Genomic DNA, 14125 nt, shown 5'->3' with positions numbered 1-14125 from the left:
CCTGTTGCAGCCACAGCTGGAACTGGTAATTGATGACCTGGTTTCCTGCTATCTATCTGACACATTTTCGGGTGTCACATATGCCCCCCCCCCCCCTCTCTCTCTCTCTCTCCCCTCTCCCCTCTCTCCTCTCTTCTCTCTCTCTCTCTCTCTCTCTCTCTCTCTCTCTCTCTCCCCCCACACTCTGGTGGCACGGCACAAGTAAGTCAGACTTAAAAGAAAACGCACACGTGTCATGGAGGCCGGTTGGGAATCAAATCGAGGCCACTGGGCCAGCGCTTGCGGCATTCATTCCGTTTGATATTAATGAACTGCTGGAAGCTAATCTGCTGGGACGTCAGGCTCAATTAAAATCCTTAATCTGACTAAGGAGTGTGTAGCACACAAAAAAAGAAAGACAAAAAAAAAGGCCACAGAACAACCTACCCACAAACCAATTTGATTGATCGGGATTCCTAAAATGGTCAATTATATCCCGCGGCAACCAGGTTGTCGCAGGCAGATTTGATGTCTTTCCAGGACAAATAAACTATCTGTAACAAATCACGTTAAATGATATTGATCCCCCCTCTGTGTGTGTGTGTGTGTGTGTGTGTGTGTGTGTGTGTGTGTGTGTGTGTGTGTGTGTGTGTGTGTGTGTGTGTGTGTGTGTGTGTGTGTGTGTGTGTGTGTGTGTGTGTGTGTGTGTGTGTGTGCGTGTGCCTGGATGAAGGACATCAGCTGCTCCTGCCCTGGGGCCGGTCTCACAAAGATATTTTAGACTGGTCTGTGACTGTGGTTAATCTTAATTTTGATCATAGATTAGTCTAATTCAAGTTAGACCCTTTCACAAAAAGAAATACTGGCTAATCTTGATCAATTTTTTCTCTCCCATTTGCTCTCCAATTGTACTTGGCCAATTCGCTGTCGTTGCTCCACCCCCTCTGCCGATCTGGGGAGATTTGTAGACCAGCACATGCTTCGTCTGATCGATAAGCGAGGAGTTTCACCGGCAGGACGTAACACGTGGGAGGATCATGCTATTCCCCCCAGTTCCCCTCCCCCCCAGAACAGCCGTCCGACCGACCACAGGAGGCGCTAGTGCAGCGACTAAGACACATACCCCACCGGCTTCCCACCCGCAGACACGGCCAATTGTGTCTGTGGGAACGTCGGATCAAGCAGGATGTACCGCTGCCGGGAATTGAACCCGGGTCACCGCGGTGGTGGCGAGTGCTTTTACCTCTATATGACAAAGACACCCAAAGAGTGACTCATTTTAAGACAAAAACATTTGGCACCTTCCCCCCAGGCTAACTCAGGCCTTTAGACCCATGTTAGCAACTTAGCATGGTTCTGACAGCAGCAGCGTCAAGGGGCAGAGATAGGAAAATGACAGCCAAGAGAACACAGGTAACATTAATTTTTTATCTATTTATTTTTGAACAGGGACAAAGTACAAACAACATTAACCTTGTAGAACAAGGGGAGATGTAATGTATCAGGTTTTAGCAAAATGCTATTTTCCGCCCGTAGTCCCTGAAGGCCAATAAAGTCTCTAGTGATTGTTTTGGTGACATCAGTCAAAAGAAAAAAATATATTTACTTTGTGATGGTGGTTTTGGTATGCTAATGTTGAGCCGGTGGCTAAAGAACTAAACTGCTTTGTGCAACGGAGGAATTTAGATGTCTATCTGAAGTCTTGATGTATACGTATCTCTGTGAAACTGGCCTCTAGTCTGCTGGTCTGCCTCCCTTTGCTAAACATTTTGCTCTTTAGGCAGAATGAATAACACAACGGTGCGAGTTGTGAATGATTCATTAGCCATCTGACACAAAAGCCGTTTTGCCACATGCGTACCGGAAAATTACCTGTAAGTCAATATCGGACATTTCCCTGAATTTCCCTTCACACCTTAGTGCGCGCATGTGGGAATCTAGTCGTCAAATAGCCGGTATGTTGGGGGGCGGGGGGAGGGGGGAGCTTATTTGGGGGGTCGGCAAAACTTGCCACACAATAAATCACACTCGTTTGACAAGAGCAGCGTCAAACCAGCGTAATAAACACAGCCGATTTCCCCCCTCCCCTCTGAGAGAGGCCAGTCCTTCACTCAGTCCTCCGTACTTCGCAGCAGCCTGACACAGGACAGACACAGCGAGAATGGCAGAGGCTTGCAAGGCAAGCTGCCCAACGCTTGTATGTATGTAGAGAAAGCAAATGCACGAAGCGAAATGTGGAAGTAGTTTGCTTTGATGTGCGCGAATGATTAGATGAGGCACTTTGAAGAAGTTGGGATCCGTGTCTGAGAGAAATAGTTGCTGGTTCGATGTTTATCCGTTCACCTGCGTCGCGTTGAAGCACTTTTTACAGACTGGCTTCGTTTGATGTGTCCGGGGTTGCCTTCGGAAATCAGCAAGCTGACATACTGCTCTTATTAGGCTATCACAAGATCATTTCGCCAGTTTGCTTTAATGTGCGCGAATGATTAGATTATGCCCGCTGGAACATTAAGCAACGTGTGTAGGCTACACCTCGCCCATGATTGAAGGACCGCTGTCGCGGAAAATGACTGGACCCGTTTCCACTTGCGTCCCCTTAAGAGCATACCGCTCTTCTGACTTGCTCGAAACTGGTGAAATGTCGGCGACGACGGGGTCGCGTATATCCCGGTACGACGACTTTCCCACATGCAGGCATTAGACCACGTTCCGGTCATTTAGTGGTACAAAGCGCATGTGGGAAAACGGCTATTGACACACACCCACTGAGACAAGGCACATCACATCACTTCACATCACATCAGATCACATCACATCACTCACATCACATCAGATCGCATCAGATCAGATCACATCACTCACATCAGATCACATCACATCACTCACATCAGATCACATCACATCACTCACATCACATCACATCACTCACATCACATCAGATCACATCACATCACTCACATCAGATCACATTACATCACTCACATCACATCACATCACATCACTCACATCAGATCACATCACATCAGATCACATCAGATCACATCACTCACATCAGATCACATCACTCACATCACATCAGATCACATCACATCACTCACATCAGATCACATCACATCACTCACATCACATCACATCACTCACATCACATCAGATCACATCACATCACTCACATCAGATCACATCACATCACTCACATCACATCACATCACTCACATCAGATCACATCACATCAGATCACATCAGATCACATCACATCAGATCACATCAGATCACATCACTCACATCAGATCACATCACATCACTCACATCAGATCACATCACTCACATCACATCAGATCAGATCACATCACTCACATCACATCACTCACATCAGATCACATCACTCACATCGCATCACAGCATTTCTGTCTGCAGCACTCGTGTGTTGGTGTATGTGTGTTTGTGTGTTAGTGTGTTGTTTTTGCAGGTGGGTTGGTGTACCACTGCTGTACCATATTATGACTCTGAACTGTAATTGGCATTGCCTCACACAACTGATATTGCTAGTACACCCACCAGCAAAGGCTAAAAGGACAGTGCACATCTGGCAAGTTCAAAAGTCATACAAATTGCAATTGCAAATCGCACTCAAATGTGTTTTCCGCTCATGCAAAAGAGACTGCCAAGATTGCAGAAAATTAGGAGTGAAATTGCGAGAACTCTTCAGCATCGTGCATATTGTGTGTCAGGAGTTTTTCCAGCAGGGCCGCAGTGGTCTCCACTCTAATCTTGCTCTGATAATTGAACTGGATAAACAAATGGCTTCTGGTCCCGGGTGGGTTTTCATTGGGAAAACACCCGGCTATTTATTCTATGACTAATCGTGAATAAATGCCTATTTTTGTGTATTCCTAACAGAGCGGAGCGCCATTACTGTCGCCATTAGAGGCATGTTTTATGCTTCCGTGTTTGAGGCTAAACCGCGTTGATTCATTATGCTGATACTGTTTGAGTTACGCATATTATGCAGAACTTTGCTGCAACGTGACGCTGCTGATTGCTGTGTGTTTTGGTGGTGTGCCTACTAGTGAGTAGGTGGAGGTGTGTGGGCGAGGCTGCATTCTGTGCCTGTAATGAATTCAGCCTCTCTCAAGCCAGCTTGGTACAGTACAACACTCTTAGATTAGCCTCTCAGTATGAAAATGAACTTGCTGCTGGAATATTCCATTTTTAATTTCAATGGCTTATAAGTGTCTATATATTTTTTATTAAATTCAAAAGTGCCATGAAATACATGTTGCCAAAGCAAATGATACATTGTCGTAAACACAATGATAATCTATGATGGCTAACTTGGATCGACTCGTGCACTTGTGAGGTCCTGTGGTTGATGTTTTGTGGGTGCTGTATGTGCTGCGAGACTGTAACATTTTGTCTCTCAAAGTTGTCACCATATTACAGTATTTTCTGTTCAAATGGAAAGAAAGGACAGAGCTTATGTGTAGAGATGATTCATGAGTTACTATTGACAGTTACATCTTCTTTAATAATTCTGAGGGAGCTTCTCTTGAATAGTGTTGCTCAAACTGAGTGCAGCCTTGAAGGAGCCACTGTGCTGCAGAAGCCTTTGTTCAGCATGTTTGATGGCTATTTCTACAGACTCCCACACTTCTTCTCGTCCTGCTCCCTCCCTCACTGTCTGTCTCTGTCTCTCTCCCTGCCCCATCGCTTGCTCGCTCGCTCACTCACTCACTCACTCACTCGCCCGCTCACTCACTCTCTCACTCACTCTCTCACTCTCCTACTGCTTTCAGTAGGTAGGTAGATTTTGCGTGGGCCCCACACTTGAGTTGCTGCCATGTGCTTAATTTCTACCACATACAGGTACCTCCCCCACAGCCACACTTCCCAATACTATCCGCACGCGTGTGTGTGTGTGTGTGTGTGTGTGTGTGTGTGTGTGTGTATGTATGCGTGCGTGCGTGTGTGTGTGTGTGTGTGTGTGCGTGCGCGCGCGCGTGTGTGTGTGAGAGTGAGAAGGGCATCGTTTGGTATGGCAAGGTATGGTGAGCGCCATACCTTGGCTTCCAGCCAGATTTGAGAGAGATTGAGGCCATTTACACCTGGCGTTAACATGCGTTTTCTGCCATCAGATTGCAATCAGATTGTATTTGATCACTTCAGCCTGATTCCATTTACACCTGCCGTTAACATGCATTTTCTGCAATCTGATTGCAATCTGATCACAGAAAACGCATGTTAACGCCAGGTGTAAATAAATGGCCTCAAGGATGGGGCTCCTTAACGAGCAGATGGCCAGTGTGAGTTTCTTCATGCCGCCGCAAAAACCAGAGACCGTCTAACTGGAAGTGTGCATTAAGGTTAATGTAACTGCTTTGTGGTCAATTCTTAACGTAGGCCAAAACATTTTTCTAGGTTAGAGGGTTCCTTGAACAATTTACAGGATTAGTTTGTATGCACAGCCTGCTGCCTGTGACGTCCTGTAGCGCTTTCACTAAAAAATAAACAAAGAAAAGTAACACTATATCATTATGATTCACTGGAATAAAAAAAAATATATGTTTACTACTTACAGTTACATGTCTGTCTGTCTGTCTGTCTGTCTGTCTGTCTGTCTGTCTATCTATCTATCTATCTATCTACAGTATATATAATAAAAGAGGAAATGGGCAATCTCTGTCTGTTCTCTGTTTAAATTTTTGCCCGACTGATGATGTCATAGTGATGTCATAAGAGCGTGTCGTTTTCAGCGTGTAGCAACGAGCTAGCATTGTTGATGATGTTGTTTCACAGCGGCGCAGGCATTTGAGATCGACAGATTCGACACGCACAGCGGTAGAGCTGAGCCGAGGCATTTGGGATAGACAGTTTCGTCACGGGACGAGCAGAAAGGAAATCCATATGGTCACAGCCAGTCAGTCAGAGCGGGTCAGAGCCAATGGCAGAGCTTGCAGGGAGTGGAAAGGGATTTTCTATCGCTGCCGTCTGAAATGGACGGCACCAATGGCAGACGCGGGGGTGGGCCAAATTCTTTCGGGTCGTGTTAACACTTCCGGCGGTCACGGCACGAAATATGAAAGAACGTCATGAAGAAGAGAGTTATTTTTGTAGCGGACAGTGCAGGGCATAAAATAAAGAACGTAGCCTACTACTTTGAGCTCGGATGGTACACAGCAAGCAAGCGAGTATCCACTGTTAGCCAGGTCAGATAACGCTATCGTCGACAATGACGAGCACTTTCTTGTAAAACATACCTGGACTCCAAGAAAGCTTCAGATAGTTTTCTCTCCTTCGAGCACAGCTCGAGCCATTATAAGACCCGCAGACGTTAATGTAATTCCCTGGAATGCGAGACTTAACAAGCCAGTTACATGGCTTTGCATTCTTAGACATTGCCGTTTGCTTTTATTTGGTATGTTACATACAATTGGCTAAATTATTAGTTAATTCAGAGTTAGATGATATTGGATTTGGAGCAGCCAGCCATTTTCTTTTTCTTTGTTTTTGCCGGAGGTCGTCACACGACCACACAACCGGGTCAAATGGGCGGGGCTACATAAGGTGAATACCAGCAGCCTGTTTCCATGCAGCCAGACTTCTCTCCTGACAGGGAGGGAAGTCTGGCAAGCGAGATTACTTCCGCATTGGCTTAATTTTTCAGCCACGGAGGTTGCCCCTTGGCCTTGCATCAAATCAGTCAGAAGAGGGTGTGACTTTGGCACTCTATTGTATTCACTTCAATTCAATTCAATTCAATTCAATTCAATTCAATTCAATTCAATTCAAGGACACAGCTCAGGCGTCCATAGCACAACAAACACCAAACACAGAATCGAAATATAAAAATAGAGGTAGCTATAAAAAGAAACAGAATAAAAGCACAGGCATTACTAGTTATTCCACCATGGTCATTTTACATACTGTACATGCTAAAACGGCAGTGGTTCCACAGTCTGGATGAGACCCTATCAGAGCTCAAAACAGGGTTGGTTAACGCTAAAATGATACTGTTTGCAGAGCCTGATGATAACCTGTACATGCATCTGTAACAGAGATTTCGTATTACAGCTGAGCAGGTGGGTACATTGATATCTACAAACATTTGACTGGCACTACAGCTTCTTGGGGCAGAAGCATGTAGTCCAAATCAAAATGTTCCATGTTATTTGGCGGGTCACTGCAATTACGTTAAAACACTTATTAGACAAAATAGTTGTAATGCTTTTGTGCGATTTATTTATTGAAAACGACAGAAAACAGACCCCCATATTAGCTCGGGCCTCAATATTTCTCACTCAATATTTCTCGCTGCAAGCTGTGTTTACTAAGCTGTATTTTTTGCCATTACTAAGACAAATATTCACATTTGATTCTGGATGCACATCGCTAAGGGACTGGCAGCTCGTTCCTCCTCCTGCTCCAATGCTGCTCTTCAGTGTTTGTGTGTAGGTGGAAGGACATCAACATGTGCGTGGGGCGTGGGAAGATGTGAGTAGAGATGCCTGCCAGGTGTACCTGTCTCCATAAATGCGTGGCGCTGTTATACTAATGTAATGCCGGATTCTTCCTGGTATCATATATTGATTATAATACTTATTTGTCCCTCCACTTCTGTTCACTCCACTTCTGTTGCACAGCTATACAGAGTTCACAGGAGGCGACGATCAGCTTTTATGGAACTTTAATTATATCAACTTTCTCAGCGAACAGTTAACGCCATCAACTCTACTTCCCGTTTGCCCTCTTCTTCTCCGCTTCCTTCCACTCACTCACTCACTCACTCACTCACTCACTCACTCACTCACTCACTCACTCACTCACTCACTCACTCACTCACTCACTCACTCACTGACTCACTCACTCACTCACTCACTCACTCACTCACTCACTGACTCACTCACTCACTCACTCACTCACTCACTCACTCACTCACTCACTCACTCACTCACCACCTGTCCAAAAGAAGCCTTAATTATTCATCTCCATATCTGTGTGTCATGTCCCTGTTCAGTGTTGTATTTTCTATCTTCTATTTAAACCCAAATTCCTTGTTCCTTTTAAGACCAATTTAAATATTGATTTCTCCTATTGAAAAAAATGACAATTAATCAAATGTGTGTGTGTGTGTGTGTGTGTGTGTGTGTGTGTGTGTGTGTGCGTGTGTGTGTGTGTGTGTGTCCGTGTGCGCGCGCGCGCGCGCGTGTGTATGTTGTCCACCAGGATCATGGCCACTGCAGGCGCTCACATGAACATCCCAGTAGACCTTCGGACCCTGAGGGCGGTGCGAGTCCTGCGGCCTCTCAAACTGGTCTCTGGGATCCCCAGTGAGTCCATTATACTGACCTCTGACCCCCACACTGCCAGCTCTGCCAAGCTGAGAGCACAAGCAACAACACATTCATTCATGTCCATAAATCAGGGCATTTCCGAATGTGTGTGCACGTAGATTTAAAAAAAATTACAATGCTCTTCTGAACATTTGATCATTTTGAGAAGGAAGCCATTCAAAAGTAGAGCTCCACCGATCCACTTTTTTCAGTTCACTTCTGATCCCATTCCAATACCTGAATCTGGATATCTACCGATACCGATATTGATTCCGATATCAGAGCTCTTGGCAACTCTCCCAAGGAGCTGCAGCCTCCACCTTTACATAGTAGCTGGCTCCTACTGTGACATTATTTAGTATTTGGTTTGGTCATCAGTGATCTCATAGCATTAGTTACCTGCTTCATAATATTCCACAATATTAAATTCAACAATTAATAAAGGTCATCAGATATGTCGAAAACAATTGATGCACTCAAAATTATTAAAACAACATTTCAACAAACCGACAATTAAACACATTTTGTAAAGTGGCAAACCCCCCAAATATTTACAAGACTAAAATCTCTCCATAACTAAGGATATATTGTTGAGTTAGCTAACTGCTCAATACTACTACTACTACTAGCACTGTTTCATGTTATGTTACGGTGGGTTTATGGTCCAGCGCAGGCTATGAATGGAATCTAGATCGGAACGTGGATCGGCAAAGTCAGTCCGATATGTGATATTTGAATGACATTAGTATCGGCACCCGAGATCGATGTCCCATCTCTATTCAAAAGGATAAGAGTCTACTGTAACACACTTAACTCTATCTACTGTGTGAACGTGACCATTACAATACTTTGTGTTTTTAGTCCTTCATTTCGAGGCCCTTGTTTGTGAATCCCCCCAGGCTTGCAGATAGTGCTGAAGTCCATTATGAAGGCCATGATCCCGCTGCTTCAGATTGGTCTGCTCTTGTTCTTCGCCATCCTCATGTTCGCCATCATCGGTCTGGAGTTCTACAGCGGGAAGCTTCACCACACCTGCCTGCCAACTTTTAACATCCTCGGTAAGATCCATAGATTTGACTAACAATAACTTAAAGGTGCATTTTCCCTAAAAAAAACAATGCTGATTTATTTTACACATGATCTCACACATATCTGAAAACTGTCAACCCTTTTGCAGACGTCCATTTAGTTTTTCAGTTATTGGGAGTTGATTTGAGTGAAGTTGATGCGCAGTGTTGTCATCAGAAGACTTGTAATTAATACAACCCAATGATTCAGGGCCATCCGATGGCGTCGATGACCCTGACCTAGAGTTTGATAGCAGAAAACGTTAATGTAACGTTAATGCTATGCTATGCTCAGCGCCTCAGAATCAAAGAGCGACGGCTTCTTTCTGGCCCATTTTGCAGCAACACTTAACAATCACACAGAGAGAAATCCATCATAGAAGAGACAGACATACTGACACGTACCGACAGTAGCCTCAATAGAACAGAATGCATTCAGCCACAAGTTGAGTTTGGAGCAGCTGTCACTTTTTCCCCAATTTGAAAAAACGCTTACTTTGCTATCGCTGTCGCTGTCACTATCGCTCCCTCCATCCATGTGTAACCCACAGCTGGACGCAACAAGTTCAGGCCCGTTCTCTGCGGGGTGTCGAAATTCTGGGAAATAGACAAGTAGACGAGGCAGGTTAAGGCAAAGTGGATCCCCCAAAATGATATTACAACTCTAATGTTTTTATTGGAGTACATGATTATGGATTATTGGAGTACATGGTTATGGATTATTTATGACTGCCTTACTGCCTTACCAATAGGTATACCAAATTGCTGGTTTATTGTTTTCTCAAACAGAGGGGATGATTGTCTTTTTTTCCCCAGTAACTGTGGGTGTCATAGATCAGGGTAGCAGCCAGTCCAGAGGTATTATTAGAATTGCACCCTGCTGGCTCATATAACTACCTAATTAGCCAACAACTACTCTGTAATCACATGAAGCCGCACCATAGACACTGTCGTTGCTCAGCATGACTCAAAGTAAACACAGCTTTAATGGGATTGGGACATAAAGATGAATAATTCAAAATTTTCCCATCTCTGGTTATTGTGACTCATTTCTCTTTTCAATGATGCTGTCAGTTCATACAGGTACTGGATACAACCTAGAATCATTTTGAACCGTCAAAAAACAAAACAAAAAACAGTAACACAGATATGAGCAGCAATTTGGAAATGAACGTGAAGGTCCAGGGGTTTGAACGCAGCCTCAGATCAGCACTTCCTGTTTGATGTCAACAGTGAAATCAGAAATCATAGACGTAAATAGACTTGTTAGTGCTCAAATTGATTTTGTGTAAGAATAGAAATGTAGGTTATTTTTCCATCACTGCAACGCAGCACATTTGAGAAGTGTTGTCTGTGAGCTGTAAAGCCTGCTAGTTCTCATTATAAAACTTCTCAGTGTTATAACAGTAATTACCCTTGATCTGTGTCTCAAACTATGTCGTGTTAAGTCCTTGAATTTGAAGGAATTGGGCCTGGAAAGTCCTTGAAACGTCCCTGAATTTGATGTTTAAGAAGGTGTGGGAACCCTGTGAATATCACATCAGTATTGATCTCAATAGAACAATAGAATCAATAGTCGATAGAACAGTATAAGCTTTTGCACACCAAGTCCGTATTTTCGTCCGAAATTGACGCACGAAAAAAAAAAAGAATACGACCTAATTTGTGTCAATCATCGTTGACACACCGAGTCCGACAATTACGTCCGTCATTTAAGTTTTCGGACGAGGTTCGATTTTCTGCGTTTTCCGCATCAGTCAATAGATTTTTGCGAGCTGGGACCCGTCTGTGTTTTCAGATGACGGATTAAAAAACACGCATACGAAAACAATCGGACTGTGTGTGCAAAGACCTTAACAGTTCTGCTTTCTTCTTCTCGGGTAGATAACGAGACGGTAGACTCGTCGGAGGTGGCGTTTGCGTGCGGCGTGAGGAAGTGTCCGGAGAAGTACGACTGCAACGACACCTGGATCGGCCCCAACGACGGCATCACCCAGTTCGACAACATCCTGTTTGCTGTGCTCACCGTCTTCCAGTGTATCACCATGGAGGGATGGACGGCTGTTCTCTATAACGTGAGTCCACAGACACACAGCAGCAAGGCTTTCAACGCTTCAGCCCTAATGAAATAAAAGAAGGTGCTATCTGTGTGATAACATAATCACCACTGATGAAACTACTTTGCGCTACCATGCAATTAATGGTAATCACACTATTTGAGAGCTTGTTTCATTTACAATGGGAAAATGATTTGTCCCCATTTTTGTAAAGAATATTTGTATTGCAAAAACAAGGTGCAATTGTACATAGTAGGTAGCCAAACAATCATATTTTTCATCTTTTTTCAAGAGCAAAAATGACTATTGTGCAACTTAGAATGTACACATTTCCTTTCTCCCTTTTTTAAAACACCAACACACAAAAACAAACAAACTTGGACAGAAAAAAAACGAAAAACCAAACCAAAACAAGAACAAGAACAAAACCAAAAACACACACATACATACGCTCCAATGTTACAGCATGGTGATTTTCTTTTCTTTTTTTAACAGAAGATATATGTATATATATATATACATATATATACATATATGTATATATATGGGTGTATATATATGCGATGGGTGATTTGTCCCCATTTAATTGCAATAGTACTGTTAGTATCAATCAATAAATCATCCAATCAATAAATCAAGCAATCAAGCAATTTTATATTTATATAGCACCAAATCATAAGAGTTGTCTCAAGGCGCTTTACGAGAGAGAGAGAGAGAGAGAGAGAGAGAGAGAGAGAGAGAGAGAGATGCACAGTAGTGCCAGTAATAATGATGCCATTAACTATAATAAGTAAGAGCATATTAGTCATAGTAATGCACAGTTACAACAGTGGTCAGGGGCGGACTGGAATCATAATTCAGGCCGGGCATTAGATACCAAGCAGGCCAGGCCGAATACGGGCCGACGCGGGTCGCCGGCGAAAAATGTGGGCCGTTTGAAGCCCAATTTGGGCCGTTTGAAGCAAGATTTAGTGAATATAATGCTAACGCAATGATACATGTTACCTATTTGTTCACTAATGGAAACATCAACATTGCCTAGATAACTGCAAGTATAATATGAAGAAGTAAAACCAAAAACATGCCTCTGTACAAAGGCTTCACAGCAAACTTTATTTAAGGAAGAGTGATCAGATCGTGCATAGGCTACTGCGTTATTCTCCACAGGCTTAAGAACTACACGTCATAACAATAACAATAATAATAAACATTGACATTATTCTCAGTTTCATTAAACATCTTCCTGTTTAAGCAAGCCCCTAACATTAAAGACATGGTAGTGTGTTCTGCTCAAGCCCCAACCTTTGTTTCTGAAAAATTAGGCCAACAATGGTTTTAGTCTCTATAGCCTATAGCCAAGTGTTGAGCAATGCAAAACTCAAGGCTCCAACACAAGAGTCCAGAAATGAATGAGTGACATCACGGTGGCTCTGTCCATATTTTCATACCGTCTATGGTTCTGAGCTTCTGAGTCCAATTTTACAATGAGATGCACCTACTTTAACCCTGAGGTGTAATTATTACTTCAGACTAACTAATAAAGTAATAAAACCACTAGTAAACCAGTAGGCGGCGCCTGGCCTGCTGTTCAGTGAATGGCCTGACTGCGGGCACACACACACACATTTTTTTTATAATTTTTTTTTGCAGGCCAGGCCAGGCCAGGCCAGGCCAGGCCAGGCCAGGCCAGGCCACCGGGCGTCTGCCCGATGTGCCTGACAGTGGTACTAGTACTTACTAAGTAGTAAGTACTATGGCGGGAGGGGGAGTATTATAAATATGTGGTCATATTTATCATTTCAGGCCAACGATGCCTTGGGCTCCACATGGAACTGGATATACTTCATTCCTCTCATCATTATTGGCTCATTTTTTGTGCTGAACCTGGTTTTGGGAGTCCTCTCTGGGTGAGTATGATTCTGTGTGTGTGTGTGTGTGTGTGTGTGTGTGTGTGTGTGTGTGTGTGTGTGTGTGTGTGTGTGTGTGTGTGTGTGTGTGTGTGTGTGTGTGTGCGTGCGTGCGTGCGTGCGTGCGTGCGTGCGTGCGTGTGTGTGTGTGTGTGTGTTCGAGTGCGCGTGCGGGCACGTGCGCGCCTGTGCGTACGTGCGTGCCTGCGTGTGTGTGTCTATACTAGGTTTGTGAAATGTCTACCAAATTGGCATAATGATGATGTGACCCCAAAGAAAATCTCCAAAATCACCAAAGTTGTGCGTTGTCGGGGGAAGTGCTGTAGCGTTGTGTGGGCTGTGTGGCATCTCGAATAGACAGCCACTGTGACACACAGCAGCTAAACACTGACAGCAACACAGCAGCCAAGCGACTTCATAGCAACAAACATGTACTCACACTGGGGGTTGAAAATAGGAAAGAATGTGTACTTTCTTCTTCTTTATGGACATTTCACAACACAACCTGTCAGCATGGCGGCTCGCAGTGTAAACTGCCTGCTTCTCGCTCGGGTTGGGAACCAAAACTCGAGAACTGAATCCAAAATGGCGAATACCGGGTACCCATAAAAAAAGGTCGAAATTAGGCTCTGCTTATCGGTTTCTATCTCACGCTGTACATACTGTACTGCTGGTCTTTCTGGATTGTAAAACGTACAGATCCTGTGATATTACCCGTTGTTCCATAGTTTGCCTTCCTAAAGTTTTTTTTCTCTGAATTAAGCATATGAACGATACCCAACCTTACT

The 14125-nt window shown here is 43.9% G+C and overlaps 1 protein-coding gene across 1 annotated transcript in view; it reads left to right on the top strand.

Annotated features, from left to right (window-relative positions):
* The window catches only part of LOC310791859 (voltage-dependent R-type calcium channel subunit alpha-1E-like), a gene marked incomplete at both ends in the record, with an annotated part of 65626 nt that overhangs the window by 15504 nt on the left and 35997 nt on the right, over positions 1 to 14125 (top strand). Inside the window, 4 exons of the mRNA XM_083653529.1 lie at positions 8200 to 8303; positions 9206 to 9364; positions 11258 to 11448; positions 13234 to 13337. Of these exons, the coding sequence (XP_083509655.1) occupies positions 8200 to 8303; positions 9206 to 9364; positions 11258 to 11448; positions 13234 to 13337 (558 nt within the window). The remainder of the gene's footprint in view (positions 1 to 8199; positions 8304 to 9205; positions 9365 to 11257; positions 11449 to 13233; positions 13338 to 14125) is intronic.

Source organism: Poromitra crassiceps (genome assembly GCF_964638095.1).
Source record: "Poromitra crassiceps genome assembly, chromosome: 17".
In the NCBI taxonomy this organism is placed as follows: Eukaryota; Metazoa; Chordata; class Actinopteri; order Beryciformes; family Melamphaidae; genus Poromitra; species Poromitra crassiceps.
Note: the sequence above shows the minus strand (reverse complement) of the source record. Positions and strands in the feature narration are given on the sequence as shown.